The sequence below is a fragment of the Lygodium microphyllum genome, chromosome 5, assembly GCF_053477565.2.
Source record: "Lygodium microphyllum isolate KBCC chromosome 5, Lygodium_microphyllum_v1.1.10, whole genome shotgun sequence".
Lineage (NCBI taxonomy): Eukaryota > Viridiplantae > Streptophyta > Polypodiopsida > Schizaeales > Lygodiaceae > Lygodium > Lygodium microphyllum.
Window position 1 is genome coordinate 165,609,405 of NC_141139.1, and position 27,899 is coordinate 165,637,303.

The 27,899-nt window shown below is 41.9% G+C and overlaps 1 protein-coding gene across 2 annotated transcripts in view; it reads left to right on the forward strand.

Moving 5' to 3' along the window:
- LOC148036643 (uncharacterized) overlaps positions 1-27,899 on the forward strand; it is a 49,302-nt gene that overhangs the window by 6,738 nt on the left and 14,665 nt on the right. For both annotated transcript variants that reach the window (XR_015690971.1, XM_087678682.1), the window contains exons 2-3: positions 8,634-8,702; positions 8,835-9,008. Coding sequence is in view for 1 of the 2 variants with exons in the window: in XM_087678682.1 (XP_087534808.1) it covers positions 8,634-8,702; positions 8,835-9,008 (243 nt within the window). In the remaining variant the exon portion in view is untranslated. The remainder of the gene's footprint in view (positions 1-8,633; positions 8,703-8,834; positions 9,009-27,899) is intronic.

The window sequence follows — 27,899 nt, forward strand, 5'->3', positions numbered from 1 at the left end:
TCGGTGCAAAATAAACTTTGTGGCCTAGAAGGGAGAGGTGGCACAAGTGCCTAGGGGTAGACACATATACTCCGGTGGGGTAGGGAGCAAAGGTCCATGTCGGCAAGTATCGGTGGGGGTTCCCGTGATGCCGAAAGAGCACCCATTGGTCTATCCATCTACTTGTTGAGAAGCCATAGCACCAAAGTGTCAACCTATAAAAGGGTGGGTGGGTGGGAGAGGAAGAGAAGGATATTCTCTGTCTGTTGTTGATGCAATGGAAATGAAGGGGAAAATCCAATAGATGACGCCAAACTAGCAACTTGTCGTTGCCTTCTCTGATGAATAGGGTCTTTAGCTGTTTGAGCTCTTGCGCTTCGATACCATGTCAAAATAATAGGTATTCTCTCATACCATGTCAAAATAAGCGACAATGCGGAGAGACAATAGGGTTTGCGATGAGTAACACAGAATGTGTACGACAAATACTAAGAGGGAAGAGAACCTCAAAAACATAAAAAGAACACGATGATGATGCACTGAATCATGCTACAAGAAGAAAAGATGATACAACAGATCCAAAGCTTAGCAGATAATTGCATTGTCTTGCTTGAATCAGGCGGCATCAACTGTGGGAATCTCCACAATGAAGGGAGCGAAACGCAATCCTCCAAGGTAGTGGGCTATCGAAGTAATCACTAGAAGGTGAAGGATAGCTGTCGAGGGGGCAAACTGCAATTCTCTGATGTCGTCAGAGATGTGGCAGATAATCATTAACTATCAAGGGAGTGAACCGCAATCCCCTAATGCCGAGGAGTAACCTAGGCAGCAAAACACAAATCCCAAAGTGTCAGGATAGGGTCTATAAAAGCAATCCATTGCTCATATGCACACATTATCGTGCATTGCACTTTTTGACTCTAGACCCTAGGCAACTCTACTTGCCAAGTTATTGGTGTGGGCTGGCGGTATGGGATGCTAACTCTTATGGTGGAGGCTTGGCCTGTTTGCATATGTTTCCTAAGTCGAGGATTGAGCCATGGTGGCTCTATGGCTGGGAGATGAGCACAATGACTGTTTTCTAATGCTTGTCTATGTGCTTTACGGTTTGTGTTGTGTCATGTGTGCATGATGGATTCTAGTGGGAGGTTTTTGTTGAGCTAAATCACGCTTTACAATTAATTAGCATTTTTAAATAGTCCAAAACATGCTTAATTAATGAAAAGCTCAAATTAGGTGTGCGGTTCAAGAGAGTTTCAATGGTCCCCCAAAACCCTAATTTTTTGGGGCATCCTTCAACATCTATAAACAGACAAGCTGCCCACTATCCAGCCTAATCCTTTTGTGCAGGTTTCTTACTCTACCATGCAAATTTCAACCATCAACCACCTACCATCTGCTATTCAGCCATCACCGACTATAGCCCATCACTATCCAACCCTAGGTGGCTTGTTTTCAGCCATTGCCTTGTTGTTTGGAGGTCTCCATTTGCTGTGTCATCATAGCACCTGATCAGCCTACGTTTTCAGCATTTGGTGCGAGGCGACATGCTACTGCTCTCTCTCCTACGGGGCGACTGTTGGAGTACCTATATTTTTGCTGTCTGGCAAGCCGTCTGCATCAACAAACACCTCTCCTGTTATTGCCTGCCTTGGGTGATAAGTTTTCAGCCTTCCTTTGGTGGTACACTGCTGCGTTTACTAGATTTTAGCCTCTGATTGCTGTGTTTTGGTGACTGGCCTGTTGCATTGCTTTGCCCTTTTGTTCTCTCTGTGTTCGTCTTTGCGTTTAAGTTTTGAGTTTTTGCGTTTTGCATTTTGCGTTTAGGGTTTGAGTTTTGCTCGTCTTTGTTTGAGTCTTTGTGTTTTAGTCTTGGTCGTACATGTTGTGTTTCCTTAGTGCAAACCCTAGCATATTTTCACATGGTATCAGAGCCCATGCTCTTCTAAAGAGTACCTTGTGGTGATTGTGGAGGCTAGTCTTTGTGCGAGACTCACACGCGACTCGATTCTGACTTAACCAAAATCTTGGATCACACTACACTTCCTCTCAAAGCACATTAGGAGTTGGATCTTCCATCTTGCTCTTAGCACTTTTTCTTTCTCCATCCCACCGTCTACCTACCCTCCAATCACTCCACCTCTTGGTGCATCATTAGGGAAAATGCCACCACCCTTTAACACTGTACCTTTCACCTATCCCCACTTTACCACATCCTTTCACTATGGGATGGCTGTGATGGGCATCCCCCTCACTACACTTGGATACTCACAAACCCCTCGCATGACCTTTCAAACGTAAGGATATCCATCCTCTACTTATGGACTGTTATCACACATCCCTTGGATCACTTCTACATAGGGATTTCCGTCCTCTGCTCCCTATGTTCCTATCCCTTCACCTTGGGCTCCACAGGGGGCTACCATGTTCATACCTAGTTTGCCCTTGCCCACATTTGGATCTGCTATGCATAGTTCTCGTATGCATGGTGGGCACTTTGGGATTCCTTTCCAAGTGTACTCCCCTTTCCTACCCTATCCCCCCTCTTCACCCTATGCCCATTACACACTTTATCTCCCACAGTGTCACTCCTATTGCAACAGCCAAGAATGCCTTTATAGATAAGACTTCTTGTAACGGGTTGAATTTCACCCAACAAGTGCTTAAATCTCAGGGCCTTTGGGACATTGTCATTGATACGGAGCCTATGTTGGACCTTCGATTAGCTCACCTTGATCACATCCGTAAATGGAGAGCCTGCAATGCCATAGCCAATGTTGAGTTACTGCAAGGGTTGCTTCCTGAATTCCGCTCTTAGATACAACATTTTTCCCTCGCATTTGAGTGTTGGAGTCATCTCATTGACTGCTATGCGGCTTGAGATTGCACTCCACTTATCAATCTCAATATTGAGCTTCGAGAGTTTTCTATTAAGGAAGGGAATGATTTGAAGTTAAGTTGTCCGAATATCGGTATTTACTAGTCGAGTTTACCACTTTTGGCTCCCTGAAGTTAGATGACGATCAAGTTTTGTTCTTCTTGAACAAGTTGCCTGATATATACTTCCATTTTACCCAGCACATTATCTCACTACCTAGATTACCGACCTTCTATGAGTTTGAGTGTCAGTTCTTATGTCACACGAGGCTGCATGATCAAGTCAACAAGAAGTCCTCTATACATCTATTATGAGGTAAGAGGGTTGGTTGCCTCTTCTTCAGGCAAGAAAACCAACAATGGCAAAACTCGCAAGATGCAAAGGCAAGCCAAGACAAGGGTGACACCACTTCCTCCAACGGAACCAAAGAAACATGACCCCTTTGGTAGCAAGTTCCTAAGAAAAATAGGTTTTGCACATACTGCTGGAGGTCGGGACATGTGGATAAGGAGTATCGTACCAAGACCTAGGGTCCTCCTCCTTGAAAACCACCACAGAATATTGACTTTCCGGTTGGCTAGTCCAATGGGGCTACGCCTCTCACTATTGCACCATTTTCCCTAGCAGCTACTAGATATGTGGCACGCTGACAATCTCAACAGCCTACCTCCTTCACTACTCCGGAAGGATTGGTTGATTGGTTTGCTAGTGACTCGCCTATTGCACTTTATGCATCTATTCCTAGGGTATCCACTGCACCTTCTAGGACCACTTCCCCACCTCGCCGTACGCGATGGTGGCTACACAATCAACATTTCCCTTTTTTTAGAATTCTGTTACATACTTATATACTCATTGCATTGCACTTAGCTTTTTCTTTTATTTGCATCTTTGTTTTGGAAGCATCTCACTACTCACCTTTGTGCTTGTATATTTTAATCTCTTTTGCAGGGTTTTTGTATTTTAGTATAGGGCTAACATACATGTTTGCATCAGTCCTTCTTGAGCTAGAGACAGGAGATGTGCACCATTTCTTTCATGGTTCAATCTACTTGGAGTTTTGCTCTTCTACCAGCATGGAAATTTCCTCTCTCACGGCGGATCGTGCAACATCTCTCTTGTTGCTATCATGGCGGTGTCTTTTATCCTTACTCTTCCAGTAGGGATGCTTCATCATTTTCATGGTTCCATCTACTTGGAGTTTTGCTCTTCTACTAGCATGGAGGCTTCCCCTCCCGCGGTAGATTGTGCAACATTTCTCTTGTTGCTATCATGAGTGTGTCTTCTATTATTTCTCTTTTAGTAGGGATGCTTCATCATTTTCATCCACATGGTTCTTGGCACCATGCGAAGATTGTCATCCTCAAACTCCTCTTTCTTCTTTGCCATTGACATTCAAGTTGAGAGGGGGTTCCTATCCTTCTTGGTATTGTACAGGTTTTGACACTTGTCTTCGACATCGGCCTTTCCCCTTGTTGTACTTTTTCCTATGCATTGCATAATTTTATCGTTTTTGTACTAGGGCGCTTGGGCAAGTGAACAATTTTCCTAGGAGGGACACTGTCCAAGTGGCACTTGCTACATGAGCATTCTTCTTCAGCATGTAGCTGTTAGCAGATATGTTAGCTCATGTGTGTGAGTCTGTGCATGCTTTAGGGTTGGGCATTATTTAGATTATTTTAGGCATTTTTATGGTCTTCATTTTGGTCATATTTAGCATTTATTGTTGGCCGACCAACATTAAATGCTGGCTGACTTAATCATATTGAGGACATGTTTTTGTTCTTCTTATTCAGGCTCCTCCTCCTCAGTCATTCACTCACCATCACATGTGTGGATCTTTTGTCGGAGAGAGGAGCCGGTGTCGGTGTCCACACAACTAGTGACTCACTGTTGTGTGTGACTGTCTCGTGTTGGATATATGGATTCCATTTCCCGAGTAGACATGTGAGTTCTCATTTGTATTGTGTTCTTTAGTGTTTCTTCTTTCCTTTCTCTTTTGTCTTGTGTTAAGTAGTTTATTTCAGCACATGTTTATTCTTCCATTGCTGTATCCACTTCTGACATGGTATTTAGATTTCAGGATCTATGCACCTACTGGTTTTCTTTGCTGATTTCAGGACTGTTTTGACCATTGCTGATCAGGCGATTGCTAGTTTGATCAAGGTGACCTGTTTTCCTACATTTAATGCTGTGTTTGTTGATGTCAGTATCCGTACAGCCTGCGTCAGCCCTTGTGCTGTCTGCATTTCTGATCCACTTGCATTTGCGATAGTTTTCTCTTGTTGGTGGCAGTGTTTAGCCTGCATTTTGATATTTCTACATCTCCTCCTGGCTGGGCGACTGCATTATCAAGCCGTTTTTGCTATTTCAAGCAGTTTTTGGCTGATTTTTTGACTTTTTGCAGCAGATTTCTTCTTGTTTTGGTCAGATTTTGGTCAATACTGCATGTGAACTCTCATTTTTTGCAGTCTGTGCTTGTGGTTTGGCTGTGTTTCCTCTCCAAATACCTTCTTTTCTCTCCTTATCTTCTCATCCTCTACAGATGGTTCCTGTGTGCACATCCATTGATGATAAACTACATGGACTTGACTATCTTACATGGCCTGCTATGATGAAATCTTGGTTTGTGCAGAAGCGGTTATGGTACGTCGTGTGTGGAGCTATTCCTCATCCTCAGCGTCCTACTTCGCAATTGGATGATTTTGATGAAAACAACCATGCAGAAGCAGTGCTTACATGGGATTCAGACGATACATGTGCCTATTCGGCCTTGCTTTGGTGTATTTCTAAAGAAGTCCTACCGGCAGTTACCTCCTATAGGGCATCTTCTGACGTATGGACAAAGTTGCAGCTGATGTACGTGGCACGTCTACCATGAGGGTAGTCACTCTCTTTATGGATAGATCTAGCAAATTACATTTGAGGCCAAAGATACTGTCTAGTCTTTTCTACTTCGTGTGACCCAGATCCAAGGCCAGCTTCGGCAAAATGCAATCTACGCTTCTAGAGACTCATCTTATTGGACTTGTACTCTCCAAACTCCCTTCGGTGTTTGATGAAGTGGCAAATGCTTTGAGGGTGCAGACATCATCACTTGTGTCAGTTTTACACATACGACCTTGATGCTACTTGAGTATGAGGCGTCTTTGCGGTTACAGGGGTGGCTTTAGTCATCTTATGGAGGTTCGAGTGAGGCTTTTGTAACTTCAGAGAGGGGTTCGAAGAAAAGGCGTCGAAGACCCAGTGTTACCACTGTCGGAAGAAAGGTCATTCACGGAAGGATTGCGTAGAGTTAGCTGCTTGTAAGAATTCGAAGAAGAAGTAGATTCCTTCGACGAGTCATCATTTGTCTCAGACTCAGACTTTGATCCTTCGGCCATAGAGAGGGCCAAGGCGTGGAAAGGATTAGCTTCTTTGGATCATGGGAAGGGATTGACGGCCCCTTTCTGTGCTGCTTACTAGTGGTGGTGATAACAACATCCCTCACAACTCTCTAGTGCCAGAGAGGGAGTATGAGACAGTGGACAGATGGGGCAGTCTTGTCTCATCTATACATCTATACAGATGCACAGGATCCAGAGAGAGACTTCCTTGACACATCGATTAAAGTCTGGTAGATTCAAATGTTGGAACAAGTATTGACATCCAAGTTCATGATGGGTTGTCTGACAGAGAATGGGATTAGTTCCTAGTCATGAGCTCACATGAGGGGATACTTTGGTGGTTTGGCCAAAGGTGGGGAATCCATGGTCATGTATGTTCCAAAGGCATTTTTGAAAGGATGTTCATGTATGCTGCTGAGAGACATTGCGACAAACATAAAGATATGCTATCATCTTCTCTATGTTTAGGTGCTAGTACGATTGACATCGACTTCAGGTTTTCTTCGAGGCACCTTGGTGGTGGCTTGCACATCCACTGCTTGGGAATCCATGGTTCTACTTGGTGGTTCTATGTTATATGATTTATAGTTCATTATAATTGTACCATTATATTGTATTAGATCACCCATGATCTGAGCGAGGGTGTTTGCAGATATGTCAGCTCATTATAATTGTACCATTGTATTGTATTAGATCAGATCTGGACAAGGGTGTGAGCAGATATGCCAACTCATGTGTGAGTTTGTGCATGCTTTAGGGTTGGGCATTATTTGGATTGTTTTACGCATCTTTTATGGTCATATTCTTGTTACTTAATCCACCGCTAGCCCCAAAATTAACTTTTCACCACAACAAAACCAAAACAAAAAAGAAAGAAAAAGAAAAGGTCAATGTGGTTCCATTCGCCTTTGTAGGGCTTGGTAGCCCATTGGGTGGCCAATGAGCATCCTTTGTCCAATGGTGTGTTCTCTTGGGGTGACTACTTGGACTCCTTTGGTAAGATAACCATCACCTTTGTAGTCTTGGTAGGCCATTGGGTAGCCAACGTGCACCCTTTGTCTGATGCCATGGTTGCTTTGGGATGGGATGCCTTGGGGTACACATTGTTGGCCTTCCCTTTTAGGTTCAGTTTTGAGCCTGAGAGGGGGTGTTGAGCTAAAACATGCTTTACAGCTGATTAGCATTTTTAAATGGCCCCAAAACACAGTTAAGTAATGAGAAACACAAGTTTGGTGCGCAGTTCGAGAGAGTATTAGTGGTCCCCCAAAACCCTAATTTTGTTAGGGCACCCTTCAACATCTATAAATAGACAAGCTGTCCACCATTCAGCCTAATCCTTTTGTATAGGTTTCTCACTCTACCATGCAGTTTTCAGCCATCAGCCACATACCATTTGCTGTCTAGCCATCACCAATTGTAGCTTGTATCTAGCCCTAGGCAGCCCGTTTTCAGCTATCGCCCTACTAATTGGAGGTCTCCATTTGCTGCGTCATCATAGCACGTGATTAATCTGTGTTCTGAGCGTCTGGTGCCAGGCGACAGGCTGCTGCCATCTCTCCCACTAGGTGATTGCTGCGGTACTTGCGTTTTTGCTGTCCAGTGGGCCTTCTACATTAGGAAACACCTCTCTTGTTATTTCCTAACACTTCTCTGCCTTGGGTGATCAATTTTCAGCCTTCCTCTAGTGGTACACTGCTGCGTTTACTAGATTTCAGCCTTCAACTGCTGTGTTTTGGTGACCAGCTTGCTGCCCTTCATTATGCAGCACTCTCTCATCTCCGATTGGTGGTTATTGCACTTGAGATTTGTCTTTGGTGGATGTCACTCTCTAATACTGGATTGCTCTGCCCTTGGGCATTTTGTACACTTTCTTCTCTCTATGTTTGAGTTTTGGGTTTATGTGTTTTGCGTTTTCCGTTTAGGGTTTGAGTTTTGCTAGTCTCTGTTAGAGTCTTTGTGTTTCAGTCTTAGCCATACATGCTGTGTTTCCTTAGTGCAAACCCTAGCATATCTTCATAGTTTTAGGTGCACCTAGCTATCCTAGTCTGAAATGTTCTACCCTTGAAATGCTAAATATTGCATTCTTACCACTCTCATGATCACTGCCAAAAAAAGAAAAAGGAAGCCTGACTGCTGGGAAATATAGCCTGCCCCAAGCATGTGTAACAGAACTGTGTTAAAAAATGGATTGTCTTTTACCCATTTGTTTGCAGGTTTATACTTTGTATAATACCATGTTGGGTACTCAGAAATATATAGATTATTAATTGTTGTATCATACATAAGATAAATATGTGACCATTTTATCTCATATATTCATATATATGTATGTGTGTGTGTGTGGTAACTCTGCCAAAGTGCTTCACTGACACAATTTCTTTATTTTGCAGGGCAAAGCTGCATGAGTTCCATATGCAGTAACAATCTTTGTAGTGGTGATTACAAGAGTTGGATGCATGGTAACCATTTGGACTAGACCATCATTTTATCAAACTATTCTTATATTTAGATAGAACTGAAGTTGTAAAGTGACACTAGGCTAATTGACAAACTATATCATGTCCTGATACATTTCATCTACATGTATCTAGCCTTACCTAGTAAACACAAATGGTGTGAGGATAGTAAGCATTCACTTTACTATGGAAGTCCAGCTATCAGACAACAGGCAAGACCTAAGTTGTCTCTGAAGCCAATCAGAAAAATGAGTATAACAAAAGTGCGAAGTCAATCTCAAGAAGATGTCACAATTGACAATTCCACAGGTATGTGTTTTATGGCATACTGCAATTATGTTGGAGTCAGGGTTTCTGCTGTATGAAGTTATTTGTTGCTCTTTTGTTGGACTTTAAAAACACTGCTTTGACTGAGTAATGGACTCATGAATTCTTGAAGTGAACAGGAAGCTGAACTTCTGTCAAGTGTAAGGAGGTTGTGTATTGGTTGAAAATTCCAATGTTAAGCTGATTGTGGAGATTGCATGGCTAGCAAAGACTGTAGGTGAATTGGACACAAGACTGCAAGTTGAGCAGAGAAATGGTCTTTGGAGAAAATAGTGTTTGCTGACTAGAGCCTTGCTTCAACTGGCTTTTGTCATTTTTCATTAGAACTTGATGGGAAGAAGAGCAGAACTTCAAAGTAGTCTCCAAGTTTTATAGTAAAGCATGCCATGAATGATTTTTGAAAGATGTCCTGAACAACCTAAAATCTGCAGGATGAGGAGCTGTACAATTTGTGATATGGCATGAAATGTGACTGTGATTATTGAATATACTATTGTGTAACCAATTCATGTTGGGTAACCAATTCATGTCTTGAGCTAGTCAAGTTTTTGGAATATCTAAAAAAGCCTATGGTAATGGATTTCCATGGAGCATTCAGAATCGGTAGTGTAACCATATGCCTTCTGTAGTGTGTGTGTGTGCTTTTTGTATGTCATACTTGGATTTTTTGCAAACCAGGCATGGGTCCATGAAATTCATGGATATCTCTTTGAAGCCATGGCCAATGGGAAAAACACTCAAATGAACTTGTGGTGGCACTTACATGGAGGTTGATGGATTGAGCCTTTCCTTGAGCACCTAATTTTTGAAGAGGAAATGTGACTCATTTGGGCATGTGGTAGATTGAGGTTGAGATCCATACATAGTGGACAACTGGATGAGCAGCCAGTTGTGACTTGCTAGGTCAGCCAATTGACCACATTGGTTAGACCTGCCATGTGGCAGCATCAGGTAAGTCATAGTGCTTGGCCAGTATGCTCTATGAATCACCTCAGAGTCTATCCCTTTTTGCTTTCATTGTATACGAAAGGGTCTCTAAGGTGGAGGTGACCCTATGGTCTATGGCCTATCTGCATCTGGTTGTACAAAGTAGACCATGCAATAGTGCTAGCATTGAGCTCCTACATTTGGCAATGTCTTTAAGACCATTGAGTTTCTGAGAAGTCAATTTCTCTGGATTGCATGTGGTTGTACAAAGTAGACCATGCAATAGTGCTAGCAATGAGCTCCTACCTTTGGCAATGCCTTATTAGACCATTGAGTTTCTGAGAAGTCAAGTTCTCTGGATCGCATGTGGTTCATGACCTCATACAATGTAGAGATGATTCATGGGCGTCCTCATAGCCATGACCTAGTTCTTTGTTGGTTGGTTAGGTTATAGTTCCCCAAGTTGCTATCATTTGTTCATGAGTGTCCTTGAAGACTAAAATTCAGAGGGCCCTCCCAACCTCCTCAGTGGTAAGCAAACCCCATAAGCAATGTCTCAAAGTTTCCGCAACTGCCCCACATCTAGACAAATTGGGAATCCTACCAAGTCCAGCCAAGTCCCCTGCTAGGCCTTTGTGAGCTAGCAACTACAAAATTAAAGACAATTTTTGGAGTTGAAAGGATGCCATCTAGACTCCTCTAGAAATCCACACGAAAAGGGTGAGTGATGCCCTGCTTGCACAATGGGTTATAGCTGTTGGAGGGGTCTGTTCCCGCTCATTGGATTCTTTCTCTCATAAAATGGGTTCTACAATCACTCTTTTGCATTCCGCTCTCATATTTGAAGAGGTTCCTGAGAAAAGAAAGATATGGTAATAACACCTTGGAGAAAATCCCCAGTATTTGAGGTCCCCTGTGATAAGATCAAAATCTTCAACCTGGCTGAGTAATAATGTGAGGATATGATTCTATACCCCAGGTCGTATCACTATGTGAGCCACCACTTGAATCCTTTGTCTAGAACACCTTGCTAGCTCCTGCAAGTCCCTTTTGACTAATAGGTCGATTGTTGTCCTATATTGAAATTGGGATGGGCATATCCTTGTGAGTAGCAATTGCTATCAACATATCTCCCTTGGTGAGCAAGATTTATCCACTAGTTGTGAGTCATGAGCGAACCAATTGGGACGGATAACCTCTGTTTTTGAATGTCTAGAGGCAAGTCTATGAATGTTTGCTACTCCCCTGCAATGTTTAAGATCTCTGAACAAATGTGCTGCAAGAAAGATAAGGTCTTTGTCCTTAGGTGTGGCCATCCATGTCAGTGATTAATTTATTGAAAAGAAGAGGATGTCTCTCCTCCTCAGCAATCTTTGGGAGCATCTGGAAGATGTAGAGATACTTCTCTCGAAGATTTGATGACGGCTTCTGCGATTGGACAAACACCTAGGCAACCATAACTAGTTTGACTTAACTGCCAAAATAGTGGGCAGCAGTGGAAGCAAAGACTCACAGGCGTAATGGATTGAATTAACACAAAGAACGAAGCAGAACATTGCAAAGAGCACATGTACTCAAAAAATAAAAGCTCAGGAAAAGGAATTCATATACCAAGACACAAGCACAATACAAAGGTTCAGCTACTAAGTCACCGGTGGTGTGCATGGTCTCATGCTCTTCACCAAGATGCAATTGTGCTGAGGGATGAGTATCTAAGCATCTCAAATCAGAGGAGGAAGCTGCCTATAAATAGAAAAATATGTTGCCATGATGACTAGTTGGTGAGATCTATGGGTGCCCAAAAACTATAGGGTGGGTAGTGAAAAATATGGTTGGTATAAAATATTGCTATGCACCTCATTGCACAAACTCTTAACCCATGAGATATACACTCTGCTAACCCTTTCTTAGATCATCGGGATCAGTACAATAAAATATGCAATGATAACGACTCATCATAGTACATGCAATAGTGACCATCAGGTAGGACAATGGATACCCAAGCAACGAGTGATCAAGCCACTACAAAGGTGCACTGAAAAGACATTAATGTCGATGTCTATTGTTAAATCCTTGACCACAGGAAGTAGTCACAGTAGCTCATGATGCCTCTCACTATTGCCTTACAGAAGTATATGACCTTGGATTCTCTGCTTTGGCCACTACCAAAGTGTCCCCTTGTGTGAGTTGAGGCTAGTAGCAAAGATTGTTCTCTATCAAGCAAAACAACCCATCATAAACCCAGATGTCAATTTCAGCTCTAGGAATTCGAAACTTTCTAGACTTCAAAAATGCATGTGGAAAGCCGCACTTTGGGTCCCCCATACTTGTATATTGATGAGGCTAGGATGCCTCGACACCACACCCTCTCATACTCCCTCTTGTTGGCATTGGAGAGTCTTGAGGGATGATAGCACCACGAGGGCTAGAAAGTGGAAGTGGAGGCCTTCACGGCCTTCATCTTCACTACAGATGAATAGCCCTTTTTGTAGCCTTGGTTGGAGGGTTTGAGTTAGACTCTAAAATTGAAGTTGATATAGATGATGACTTGTTAGGGGAGTCCTTGCCCTTCTTCTTCTCCTGCTCCTCCATTCGCTACATTGCTAGTACCTTTCCTTTCAAAGGTGCCCCTTCTTGTCACAATGATAACACTATGCCTTTTTATTCTATTGCTTATCACTCCTCTTTGAAGCAGAAAATGCTTCCTACATGCCACCATATCGAGATGGTAGCTGCCCCTGTAAACTCAAAGAACCCCCATGCTCTCCTTCACCTACTTCATAGACGATGGAAATGTCCCAAATTCAATGTTTGGCTAGTCCTCCACCTAAATTTAGCTGAAATTCACCTTCAGCCTTGAAAAATCCAAGTCTTGGAGTTTCCAATATTTGGCTTGCTTCTCGAGGCTGCTGCTACACCCTAATTTTTCCTGTAAATTAGGGTTTACAGCAAAGAAATTTGCAATTTCTCAGTCTCCAAGGGTCCAAATGTTGGGATCTTCGAAGCAAGGCTGTGAAATGGTTGGGAGATGAGAGAGAAAATTCAAAGTTTTGTCGCAAAGAATGATTGAAAATCAGTCAAATGCAGCTGTTGCCTTGCCACAACAACATTAAGTGCTGTTGCCTATAGCTAAGACATCCAAATCAGCTGCCACCTTGTATCTGGATGCAATCGCCCAGTTGTGGAGGGTCCAAATTTGCAATTACCTCCTCAAAACTCACTTGTGGTTGGTTGCAATGGCTGAAAATAGGCTGGCCACGGCTACTCATAGATCTCCCATCTTTACTAGAGTAAGAATGATCTCGTTTTTCCTCTTCTTCAAGCTTTTACTAGCTTATATGGGCAAGTTTGCCAAGTGGCAGCCTTCCCAAATGGTTTTTCCAACATTATCCATAATTAAATATTAATTTTCAGCCTTTAATTACTAAAAATTAATCTAATAATTTTTCGGTGCTCAAACAAATAATATGATTGGCTAATAATTAAATTGGCTAGGCATCTTTCACTCCTGAGTCTCTTTGTGTCATCTTTGACCATTAGATTGGCGTTAGGTACCATTAAACGCCACATCTCTAGTGTCACTACAACTGACACTTATGGCCAAATGAATGACATAGGCCAACAATTGACACCATATATCACCAAGTACCTGTGCAACATAACTTATAATAACTTTTGCCTTTGACATCCCGTGATTTTCTCGGGTCCCAGGCTTGTAAATTTACTCTAACCCCAGTTGCACCTCACATGTGCAACATTTACTTAATCATGTGATAAAAAATTAATCCACATGTTAAGTGAGGTTTCAAAAAATACTTGTCTCATGACAGTAGAGTTCCTTGAGTACCTTTTGGTTGAGACTGTTAATACTTTGGTGTATATTCTCAACATGTGCCTTATTGAGCTAAAAATGCATTAGCCTGACTTAATCAACCCCAAAACAGGCTTAGTTAATGAAAAAGCCCTTCTTATTTTAAAAAGAAACGCGTTCCTAGAGAGTTACAATGTTCCACATGCAAAATCTTAATTTAGGTGCCCTAAACCTTCTATAAATACACATGCAGTCCACCACTCTCCCTTGATCTCGTTTTTTTAGGTTTCGGGAGCTGTATCTCTACTGTCCATAATTGTTCATGGAGGATATCATGGTCCAGAGCTTCCTCTAGCCATCTGCATCTGATTCTAGTCTTCACCATCTATGTGTAGTTGTCACATGGTACCTTGGAGCTGTCACTTGTAGTTTGTCTTTTGCGTTTGATGCTGACGTCAACATTTGGTGCTATCGCTAGCAATCTGGAGTTGTCACCGTGATTTTCTTTCTCCTCAACATGTAGTGTTTATAGTTTCTGGTTGTTGCCCTAATCTTCTCTCTGCTCCACAGGCTGCGTTTGCACCTAACATCTATCGCCGAGTTTTTCTCTCCTCGAATACTTGCGTTTTTACTCTCTCTCTCTTGCAGTGCCATCTGCATCAGATCTAGCCTTTCTTGGCTGCGTTTGTTGGTGTTTGACACTCAGAGGTTGCCTTTGCTGTGATTCGGGATCCGTTCGGAGTACGACACACTCTATAGCTTATAACCTCTTCCTTAATTCTAGAGATACGAGAGTTTGAGGTTCAGTATCCACTACATAGTGTGATTGTTGCATGGGCACAATATATTCATTATTCATTCTATTCACTCTCTGAGTTACCTTAACCCTAACCCTAACTGAGTTCTATATTTATCAATCTGTTCTTTGTCGTATGATTAGTTTTGTGTTTTCTGCATTTAGAACATTTCTTCACGTGGTATCAAAGTTAGGTACTCTCTGAGAAACCTTGGCCTTTGATCAGAAAGCTCATTTGCAAAAGCAAGAATAACAGAAGGGTCAGATGGCTTCGAGCACATTCACAACATTGCTCCAGTCTCCATAGCCAAACATGGACAAAAATGATCAGTAGTGGACCTCTCAGCTTGCTATTGTACGATCTAAATATGGATGGAGAACCATCGGACTACCATGGATGGAGTCCACAGACCATATCAAATTTCTGTCACAGAGTATAATCATCCTTAAGCGTAGGGCTCAACAGGAGGTTGAAGGTAAGCTTGAGTTTTCTCCTTTAGATGCGGTGTATAGAACTAATGATCTTGTAGAACCTTCGAAATCTCCACTACAGACTGGCCATCCATAAGTGGAACTTGGCTCAGATTACACATCGCTTTCACAATACTTCTTTTCTCCAATGCGAAGTACGAATCCTATTATTTCAAATTCTATACCGATTGATTCTGTATTTTCTATTGGATTGGGGGATGGTCGTCAAGAAGAGACTCTTCAAAACAAACTTTGGTTTGTGAGTAATGAGGAAGATGCGTATTTCTTTATGAACTCAAAACTAGGTAAGAAGCTAAAAAAAGAACTTGTAAGTATTTTGTCCCTTCTTTTTCCTTCAAATGATTTTATTTATTATGGCCAATATGGAGTAGGTGCATCTTTATCTAATGCATTTAATGGACAAAAGGAACCAACCATGTTTTCGACAACAACATCCATCACAAATCCATTTGGTCTCCCATCCATCCCTCCCTCCCTTATCTTCCCACGCACCTTGCTTTCCGCTTGCATTAAGTGCACCAAATTATGCACCACACAAGACACTAGGGGATTCTGCACATTTATGCACAGCCTTTATGACCTCTACATACTTGTTTTTGGGTGGTGTACTTGTGATGGATACTCGACCTCCCATACATACACTTTTGGGTTATCCTTTTGGGAGTACATCCCAGATATACTTTGGTGTGGATTGTTTGGTATTGCAGTTTGCCTCTATGGCATTACCTAGTGAGTGAACCATCCGATCATTATGTTGTGCCCTAGTTGACATTTGGATAAGGCTATCGTGTCTCGGTGCCTCCATCTACACCTAAAGTATCATATGGACCTGTTTCGGTACCATCGCAGCAATAAGCACTCATTGGACATTAGTAGCCTATTTTTGCCTATCCACATATATACTCCCATCCCTCCCCTACTTTTTATCCACCACCACCATCTTATCCTCCATCTTATCCTATCTATCCATCTTCACAGATACCTCATAGTTCTAGCTCTTGATCGGTCAAGCATGCATTTAATGATAAGACTTGTTTCAATGGGTCAAACTACACCACTTGGTCAGATTTGATGAGGCATGTCTTAGACTCTCAAAACCTATGAGATTTAGTACAAGGGTTCGAACCTCAACTTGATCCTGTACTTGTTTCATACAAGGTCGTCTACTTGTAGAAGACTCGTAACACCTTAGCTATTGTCGAGCTTATGCAAGGTTTATTGCTTCAGTTTCACTCTCAGCTTCAACATTTCGACTTAGCATTCAAGCGTTCGGCACACTTGACTGACCGTTTGTTGCATAAGTTTGGATCAAAAGCTCAAAAACTTCAAGATCACAGACAAGGAGATAAAAACAAAATTCGCTAAAATACGACAACGTGCCTTATACTAGAGCGAGAAAATGAGTTGTGTAGGCAAAATCGATAGAAAATAATCAAAATTAGTTCCATTTGACATGGCCTAAGTCTATAAGTTGTCCTTTTTGCCAACTAAAATTTACTTTGTAAACTTTACAATAAGTAACAAGGATGACTTGGAAGTCAAGTTGGCTAAGTATCGGTGTCTACTCGCTAAGTTCTCAACCATTGGGGTTCTTAAGGTCTTTGATGATCAAGTTACCTTGTTTCTAATCAAGTTGCCAAGAAATATTTCCATTTTATGTAGTAGGTATTTGTACCCTAATATATAAATATATTTTATTCTTTGTGTACCATAACAAATTTGGTACACTCATCTTGGGATTCACTCTCTTGCACTCAACATTGTTGCTCCACTCTTGACTTATACTTCCATTGCGCACTCATCCCTTAAGATACTAATTGAGGAGGAGGAGCTCCAGTATAGGCATAAAATATACCTTAAATAAAGGTTGGTTGGCCAGCATTAATATTGGCTGTTTGGCATCATAAATGCCAAACTAACATGAAATGTCCACCAGAAAAAATGTCTAAAATAGTAGTAATGTGCCTAGCCCTAGTTGGCATGTACAAACTCACACCTGAATTGGTATATTTACTAACTCCCTCTCTTAGATCATGGGTGATCCGCTATAATAGAATGATATAATGAGAAGAACCCATCAAAGGCTATACAACCATAACCGCCAGAAGAGAACCATGGATATCCAGGTGGGAGTGGCTAGCCCACCACCAAGATGCCTCAGAGAAAGTCTGAATGTCAATGTTGATTGTACTAGCTTGTGAAAATAGAGAAGAATCATAGCAGCTCTCAATATTTGTCAACAACGTCTCGCATTAGCATACAAGACCATCCTCTCAAAAATACCTCTAAACATATGTGACCATGGATTCCGCACCTTTGGCTAGTTTGCCAAAGTGTCTCCTCATGTGAGCACAAGACTAGGAGCCAATCCTGCTCTTTGTTAAATAACCTACTCATTATGAACCTAAATGTCAATCCCAGCTTGCAGGATTTGAACCTGCCACATTTCGGTCAATGCATCAAGGAAATCCCTCTATGGAACCTATGCACATGTATACCTATATAGATGAGGCTCACCAGCCCCACCTTACCACCCTCTCACACTTTCTCTAGCATTGGAGAGTCATGAGGGATGACTGCATCACGTGTACTAGCAATCGGGAAGAGAGGCCCCTCCAGCTAGTGCAGGGCCCAAAAAGCTGGAGCCTAAACTTGGACTTGGAGATGAGAAAGACTCATTGAGAGAGTCGTCACCATCTGCTCTTGCCTCTTGCCATAAGGTTGCTAATGTCTTGCAGTCCTTTTGAAGGTGTTCCTTCTTGCCACAATAATAGCATTGAGACTTTGTTTGCTTCTTCTGTATGTCACCCCTCTCTGAAACTAGAACATGTGAAGCACCAAGAGATAGTATCCTCACAGAAACCTGAGGCTGAACATGGCAAGTCTCCAACATAACACTTGTAGATGAGTAAAGAATATTTGCATGGTGACCATCAATAGGAGATGCTGGAGGAGCCATCGTCACCATCTGCTCGTGCTCTTGCCACAAGGTTGCTTATGTCCTGCAGTCCTTCTGAAGGTGTCCCTTCTTGCCACCGTAATAGCATTGAGACTTCGTTTGCTTCTTCTATATGTCACCCCTCTTTGAAACTGGAACATGTGAAGCACCAAGAGATAGTATCCGCATAGAAACCTAAAGCTAAAAATGGCAAGTCTCCAACATAACACTTGTAGATGAGTAAAGGATATCTACATGCTGATGACCATCAAGAGGAGATGATGGAGGAGCCATGGTGAGGGGGATACAGAGAAGCGGAAGAAAGATAAGAGATCTTCAAGGAGAAAAGTATACCAAAAATATAGAGTCACAAGGATTGCAGGAGTTCAAAATAGTAAAGAAAGCACATAGAGAAAAGATCAACAATAACCAAAGTGTAGTGATGAGAACACGACAACCGGATATACATGAATCTCTAAAGCTGAGCAGTGTATCACAAAGTGAAGAGACATACCAAAAACAGCTAGAACCGACCTGAAATACTGTTGCCCCTCTAGCCCTACATAGAAGCAAGAGAGCAAAACACAGATGCGGATGACAAAATGCAGTCAGGAACTGTAATATATGTAGTCGACTTGCAGGAAAACAGGTTGCCTTAGCCTGCTGTCCCCAAAACGCAGATGTGGAAGGGTCAGTACGGGTCCCTAGCCGTGAAACAACTCAATAAACTGTAAATGCAGATGGCAGACAGCAAAACACTGAGAAAGATAATAGAAAACAAGCTGAAAATGAGCAGACAATGGTTGCTTAGGCTGTAGAGTAGTTGCAATAGTAAGAACAGGTCCAAGCAACAGACAAAAAGTCAAAACATAGACCTGCACCAGCATAAAACAGCAGTAGGAAGAGTGATCCTGAAATCTGATACCACGTCAAAAGTGGATACAGTGATCAAAAACTATTGTAATAGACTGCTAAACACAAGAGACAAAGGGAAGGGCAACATTGCAAAAGAAAAGAACACTGCACAACAAACTCAGAAGCAAAGAGAAATTGGGGAAATGGAATCCATATACCAATATATGAGACAGTACAGATCCAACGTGAGTCATTGGCTGACAGAGTGCCAGCACCAACTCTCTCCCTCCATCAGAATGCTATGAAGGTTGTGTGTGAGCTGAGCTGAGAGTGAAGGTGCAGAGAGTTGAGAGCAGTAGAGTAAGAGAGTGAGCATGGCACAATGGGTATTTGGTACAATGACAATGTACCACATTTTTAGGTTTTGAATATATAGAAAGTACAAAGTGTAAGGGTGCGTTCACACCCGAACACAATAAAAGGCACGATGACCCTTTATTCCCAATAACCTCCCACCTAACAACAACTTGCTTGAAGGTAGAGAAAAAAATCAGCTAAGTGTATGTATTTACAAAGTTGAAAGACATATACTATCCAACCCCCATCATCTGACAGCAATGAGCAAACCGCTTGGCTGGGAGACCTTTCGTGAGAAGGTCTGCAGGATTATCATCTGTATGTACCTTGACAAGCTCAATGCCTTTGTTGTCAAGTACATCCCTGATGAAGTGATACTTCACTTGTATGTGCTTTGTCTTTGCATGAAAGACAGGATTCCGTGCTAGCATGATAGCACTTTGACTGTCGCAATGGAGGATAGGAGCCTTTGTAATCCCAAGCTCTCTCACCAAACATGAAAGCCATAAAGTGTCTTTGCATGCCTCTGTGGAAGCCACATATTCTGCCTTTGTGGTAGACGATGCAACTCACTTTTGCAACCTAGATATCCAAGAGATTGCTCCCTTCTGTGAACATAAACACATATCTTGAAGTAGATTTCTTGCAGTCAGGATGGCCAGCATAGTTTGCATTCGTGAAACCAACAATAGATGACTTTTGCTTACCAAAGCAAATACACAAATTCTTTGTGCCCTTAAGGTATCTCATGATACCCTTCACTGCTTTCCAATGCTTTTTGCCAGGATATGCCATGTATCTGCTAACTGCTCCCACCGCAAATGCAATGTCAGGACATGTAGCAACCATAGCATACATCAAGCTACCAACAGCTGAAGCATAAGGTATCTCTGCCATTTCAACCTTACCATCATCTGATGTAGGGCTGCCATCTGCACTAAGTTTCACATAAAGAAGACCCTTTGATCTGTCTCTGAGTATACGCATACCAAGAAGGTGATTTGCCTCACCAAGATCTTTCATATCAAAGCTATTGTGTAGACTCTGCTTCAAGGAGTCCAAGGCATGAACATCCTTGCTTGCAATTAGCATATCATCCACATACAATACCAAGAGAATAAGGCTGCCATTTGCTGCCATCTTGGTATATAAGCAGTGATCAACTTGGGAACGATGAAATCCTTGAGGTTGCATAAATGTATCAAATTTGTGATACCATTCTCATGGTGCCTGCTTCAGCCCATACAAACTTTTGTTGAGTTTACATTCCATGTGCTCTTTTCCCTTGGCAACAAAACCATCAAGCTACTGCATATAGATTTCCTCATGCAAATCACCATGTAAGAATGCAGTTTTTACATCCATCTGTATGAGTTCCATATCCTCAGATGCAACCAAGCCCAAGATGGTTGGCAAAGTAGTCATTTTGACTACAGGAGAAAAGATTTCATCAAAATCAATTCCATGTTCTTGCAGCAACCAAGTGTGCCTTATACTTGGGCAAAGAACCAGAATTGACTTTCATTTTGTAAACCCATTTGCAGGGTAGCACTTTTTGTCCTTTTGGCAAAAGTACCAAATCCCAAGTGCCATTCTTCATGAGAGATTCCATCTCTGATAGCATTGCTTTTTGCCATTTCTTACTATCTTGTCTGTCCATTGCTTCCTGAAAGCATGATGGCTCACCACAATCTATTAACATGACATAATCAGCCACATAATTTACTCCAGGAACAAATCTATTTGGCTGTTTTTGCACTCTGGTCGACCTACGGACCTAGTGGTCAATATTTGTTGGCTGTTCAGCTTGTAAATGTGCATTAACAGCTTGCTATATAACTGGTTTAGGTTCTTTCAGGTACACATGTTCTTACTAAATTTGTGGGACATCATGAGCAAGATCTTGCCGATCATTTACAGCATCATTCCCTACATTTTCAGGGACATTTTCAGCAGGTATTTGCTGCTGTCTAATTTGGTATTCTTTGCTGTCCAATTGGTACATTCTCCCGGAATACAACCCTTGTGACTTCCTCTATTCTTTCGGGCTGTTTGTGCATGCGATCTTCCCGGAAGATGACATCATTGCTGTGTATGAAACCAGCCTTCCTCCTCGGATAGGGTGGTAAATTCCTGATTATAACTTAATTATAGTAGCAAACAATAAATGCAAATCTGAAAATATCTTGGACAATGCACACTCGATTGGCCCCAAAAATGGCGCCCCTTTCGGTATTTCTTTAGCTTTATTGAATAAAAATTTGACTTACAATGGGATTCTCCCAATCCCTTGCGGTATTTCAACTCCCCTTGCTGTCCAAAGTGACCAGCAAGTCTTCAATCTATTTTGCCCCTTGATTCGGACACTCAATAGGGCTTCACCCACTTCGTAGACAATGGAAATGCTCCAAATTCAATGGCTGGCTAGTCCTCCACCTGAATTCAGCTGAAATTCACCTTCAGCCTTGTTGAATCCAAGCCTTGGAGCTTCCAATTTTTGGCACGCTTCCCAAGGCTGCTGCTAAACTCTAATTTCTACTGTAAATTAGGGTTTACATAAGAGAAATTTGCAACTTTTCAGCCTCCAAGAGTCCAAATGCTGAGATCTTCGGAGTAAGGCTGTGAAGTGGCTAGGAGATGAGAGGAAAAATTGTAGAGAGAGAAAATTCAGAGTTTTGTCGCGAAGAATGACTGAAAATCAGTCAAATGCAACTACTGCCCCGCCACAACAGCTTGTAGATGCAAAGAACTGAAGAAAATCAGTCATTTACTATTGTTACCCTTTCAACATTTTCCATAATTAAATATTAATTTTCAATCTTAAAATACTAAAAATTAATCTAATAATTATTTTGGTGCATTGAAAAATAATTTGACTGGCCAATACATAAATTGGGTAGGCAGTTTTCATTCTTGAGTATCTTTGCGTCATCTTTGACCATCAGATTGGCGTTAGGTATCATTAAATGCTACTTCTCTAGTGTCACCAACTGACTCTTACGGCCAAATGGATGACCTAGGCCAACAACTGGCACCAAATGCCAGCAAGTACCTATGCGGCATAACTTATAGCAACTTTTGCCTTTGACATCCCGTGATTTCTTTGGATCCTGGGCTCGTAAATTTACTTTAACCCATAATCTATTATGCATATGTGAGATGCAACTGGATATCATAATCTATATCCCGTTTCACCTTCATCACCGTATCATGTCCTCATGACAGTGTACTACTTTTCTTTTCTCGGGATCCCATAATCTATATCCCGTTTTACCTTCATCACCATATCATAGGAAAATACATTTATTTGCTGCGTTCTTCCTTGCGTATGTGCACAAATGCCTTGCAGCCAAACACTTTCAAGTATGCATACGAAGGTGGCTTGCCCGACCACACTTCTTGAGGAACTCTCCTCCCCCTCCCTCCCCTAAAGACTTGTTTGGCGACCAATTAATTAAGTGCACGGCTGTCATAATAGCCTCTGCCCAAAAACCATGGGGTAAAGCAGCATGTGAGAACATTGTACGGACCTTGTCTTGAATGGTCTGATTCATACGCTCTGCAATACCATTTTGGGGTGGATTATGAGGAGCAATAAGCTCCTTCTTAATTCCTTTGCTGTCACAAAAGTCTTGAAAGGCTTTGGACACATATTCCCCACCATTGTTAGAGCGAAGGCATTTTAACGTCTTGCTGGTTTGATTTTCAGCAAGTGCCAAGGATTTTTTAAATTTATCCAAGGCCTCATCTTTGCGACGGATTGGATAAACCCAAACTTTGTGTGTGGCATCATCAACAAAGGTAATAAAATACTTCTCCCCCCCTAAAGATAACCCTAGCATTTGACATACATTTGAATGTACTAACTCTAAGGGTGAAAACTTTAGAGAAAGAGATCTTTTGTGTGACGTTTGAGCATGTTTACCATAAATGCACTGATCACATTGTTCAAAATCAGCATACCTCAAACACGGTAAATAACCCAAACGAGAGAGCACTTTCATTCCAAATTGACTCATGTGTCCCAACTGGCTATGCCACAAAGAAACACTTGGCTGCTCAATTATGGCGACAACATGGTCACGCACACTAGATACATGCAAAGGATACAGAGTATCACTTTTGGACCCCTTGGCAATAATGCAAGAGCCTTTACATATTTTTCATTTGCTATCCCCAAAGGTGGTGTGATAGCCTTCATCATCTAGTTGCCACGTGCTTATCAAGCTCTTCTTGAGCTGAGGTACATGTCTCACATTATGTAAAACAAACATAGAACCATGCTGAAATGCCAATTTCACACTGCCAATGCCTGCAATTTTACATGCATAGTTATTCCCCAAGTGGACAACACCACGTACAACACCATTGTAGTTAGAGAACCACTTATGATATGGTGTGACATGAAAGGACGCACTTGAATCAAGTATCCAAGTGTGAATATCATCCTCAGAATCTGCAACCAATGCATGTGCATCCAAAGAAGAAGCTAGAAGTACATCACCGTTACTATCATTATCATGAGTGACTACATTAACCTCTTCTATTTTTACATTGCTCTTTTTGGCATGCTGGCTGTCCTTGTTTTCAGCCTTGTTGGCTTCATTGTTTTTGTTTTTACCCTTCTTTTTCTTCAGCTGAAAGCAATCCCTTTTGTAGTGCCCTTTTTTGCCACAATAATGGCACTCCACATTCTTTCCACGAGATTTGCTGCGTGCTCGGTTTTCAAAACTGCTCTTATGCTAAAATCTGCCTCTAGTATATAATGCATTTGAAGACTTGTTTGCTGAGTTATTTTGCCTATTGAGTTCTTCCATCAGCAAAGAACTCTCCACATTAGAGTATAACAGCTGAGCATTCGAATTACTCAAGATTGTGTTGAAAGTATCCCAACTTTCAAGTAGGGTGCATAGCAAGAAGGTAGCTTTGAACTCTTCATCAATATGAAAATCCAAAGCAATCAGTTGACTGAAAATTGAGTTAAACTCATTCAAATGTATAGACATGGCTGTACCCTTTTTCATGCGAAAGTCCATCAGTTTTTTCAGTCAATGAACCTTGCTGGCTGCACTTTTCTAAGCATACATTTCTTCAAGCCTTTGCCACATTGCATATGCTGAATTCAGTTTCTCATTGTTGAAGAGCAAGTTGTCTGACACTGAGAGCTCGATGGTAGAGCGAGCAAGCTCGTCCAAGTCATCCCACTCGTCTTGTTTCATGTCTGTTGGTTTGATTCCCTTTGTTTTGATGGGCTTTACATGTTTCTTCTGCGCCAAGACATTATAGCATTGTTTCTACTAGGTTGCAAAATTATGGGCACCCTCAAGAACCAATCACCAAAGGCAAGCCCAAATATGACACAAGTGACCACAATGCACAAGGGTACCTTCTAGCAGTGAAAATCCCAAGATTGCAGAAATTTCACATCTGCAAATGAATTTTCAGAATTAAAAAATGTCGTTTGCTGGACTTCTCAAGCAATTTCTGACAAAATTAGAGACCAAGCCACCAGCTACATGTGAAATCCCCAAAATTTCACTGCAATTTTTGCTCCAAAAGCATTCTCGAGCACAAATTTGACAATTTCAATCAAAATTCTCAATTTTTTGAGGATAATCTGTTCAAAATTGCATCAATTCAATTACCTAAGTGCATATACCTGGAATTCTTGCACAAATTGATGAAATTGTGTAAAAGCCCCAAATATCTCGGGTTCGATAAACACAAATTTCATTGAAATTGAAGAAATTTCACAGAAATGTGAAAAAAACCCAAAATTCCACGGGTAAATGTGCACCAATTTTACAATTTCTGAGTCAGATTGTCTACTTCTGCATTAAAGTCCCCAAAATTGGGAAAACCCCCAATTTTTCAGGAGTAAATGTGCACAGATTTGTATTTTGTGCTTGTACGCACGAACATCCGGTAGGGAAAGGAAAAGAATCCCTTTTTTTTATAAAATTCAGATAAAGAAAAAAAAATATTTACTGGCGAATGGGTCCGTGACCCGCTTGGTCATGGATGACCTGTCGAACAGGTCACCGCTTGTCTTGTCGGATTAGCCCGTCTACTGATTGTCACGTCCGCGCTGAGTTTGGTTGCGTGTCGCTTGGGCCTGGTCGCGTGCAGCATGTCGCCTACAGCGACCCGTCGAGCCTGTGTGCAACTCCTGCAACACTTGCAATACCGTCCGCTGGTCTAACTGCCTGTCCTACACCTGTTGGACATTGATGACTAGTGCCTAAAGCTCATGCTTGCTTGTCACGCGGCCTGATGACTATCTCACTGGCTTCGGGAAGCGTGTACTGTCACGTCCGCGCTGAGCTCGGTTGCGTGTCGCTTGGGCTTGGTCGCTTGCAGCGTGTCGCCTAGGCTTGGTCTCCTGCAGCGTGTCGCCTAGGCCTGCTACCCGTCGAGCCTGTGTGCAACTCTTGCAACACTTGCAATACCGTCCGCTGGTCCGATTGCCTCTCCTGCACCTGCTGGACATTGACGACTAGTGCCTAAAGATTGTGCTTGCTTGTCACACGGCCTGATGAATTTCTCACTGGCTTCAGGAAGCGTGCATAGCTTGTGACCTGATACCAATTTGTTGTGAAGGTTGTGTGTGAGCTGAGCTGAGAGTGAAGGTGCAGAGAGTTGAGAGCAATCGAGTAAGAGAGTTAGCATGACACAATGGGTATTTGGTACAATGGTGATGTACTGCATTTTCAGGTTTTGAATATATATAAAGTAGAAAGTGTAAGGGTGACTGAACACAATAAAAGGCACGGTGACCCTTCATTCCCAACACAAAACCTGAGGAGGTGAATGATACTAATTGAGGAGGAGCAGTCCTGATATATAGGCATAAAACGTGCCTCAAATAAAGGCCAGTTGGCCAACATTAATGTTGGTCGATTGGCATCATAAATGCCAAATTAACATGAAGAGTCCACTAGAAAAAATGCCTAAATTAACAATAATGTGCCTAGCCCTAGATAGCATCCATATACTCACATGTAAACTGACATATTTGCTAATAGTCATTGGTTTGGAGCCTATGCCAGACCCTCGATTAGCTCACCCTGATCACATCCAACAATGGAGAGCCCACAATGCTGCGTGCCAATGTGGAGTTAATGCAGAGATTACTTCTTGAGTTCCACTCTCAGTTTACAGCATTTTTCCCTCGCATCTGAGTATTGGAGTCATCTTATTGACCCCTATGTAGTTAGATATCGCACTTGATGTATCAATCTCAATTTTGAGCTTGAGGAGTTTTCCATAAAGAAAGGGGATGATTTGAATGTGAAGTTGGCCAAATATTAGTGGTTACTCGTTGAGTTTGCTACTACTAGCTCCCTGAAGTTAGCAGGTCACATTCTTCTTGAACAAGTTGCCCAACAAATACTTTCATTTATCAAGTATATTATCTCATTACCTAGATTGTTGATCTTCTACGAGTTTGGGTGCTAGTTCTTGCGTTACACAAGGCTGCACAATCAAGTCCATAAGAAAGCCTTCACATAGCCTTACTCAAAGCAAAGGGGGTTGGTTGCCTCTTCTTCAGGAGGAAAAACCAACAGTGACAAGAACTCGCAAGATACAAAGGCAAGCCAATCAAAGGGCGACACCTCTTTCTCAGATGTAACCAAAGAAACCAAACCCATCTAGCAGTAACTTCTTAAGAAAAGTAGGTTTTGTGCACACTGCCAAAGATCAAGCCATATGGACAAGGAGTTTCATACCAAGTCCTAGGGTCTTCCGCCTAGAAAACCATAGCAAACTGCTGCAACTACTCCTAAGGGACTGGCTAATTGGTTAGCGAGTTTTGATCCCATTGCGTTTATGCATCCACTTCACATTCACCTCCATCTAGGACTACCTCACCACCTTGGCAGGCGTTTCATTGGCAGAGACTTGCTAGTGGGCATACGCGATGGTGGCCACATCCTTAGATTATCTCCATCTTCACAGTCTTTGGTATTTAGGCTATTGAGCGGAGCCTATAGGATTTTGTCCTTAGATTTTCATTCTTAAGTCTTTCTTTGCATTTATTGTCCCACATATATACATTTGCATCATTGCATTGTTCATTCAGTTAGCTTTTTATTTCATCTTTTATTTGGAGCATCTCACTAGTGACCTCTATGCTTGTAGATCTTCATCTCTTTTGCAAGATTTTGTTTTTAGTGTAGGGTTAGCATACAAGTTTGCACCAATCCTATTTGGGCTTGAGACTTGGGATAGGTACCCTTTCATTCATGGTTTCATTGTCCTAGGAGTTTTGCTCTTCTGTTAGCATGAAGACTTCCCCTCTCGAGACAGAGCATGTGATATCTCTCTTGATGCTATCGTGACAATGATTTTTATCTTGTTCTTCGCGTTGGGATGCTTTCTTACATCATGGTTCTCGGCACCACATAGAAGACTTACATCCAACTTCTCTTTCTCCTTTGGCATCGCCATCTATAGTTGAGAGTCGGCACTTGTCTTTGACATTGGACATTTTCCCCTTGTTGTACCTCCTTCCCTTGCATTGCATGATTTCATCAACTTTGTAAAGTGCACTTGGGCAAGTGAACAATTTCTCCACGAGCGACATTGTGTGAGTGGCACTTGCTACATGATCATTTAACAATATGTAACATACTAATTGTGCAGAGCACCACTAGACGGATCCTACATTGTTTCCACTAGCGGTTTATAAACCAT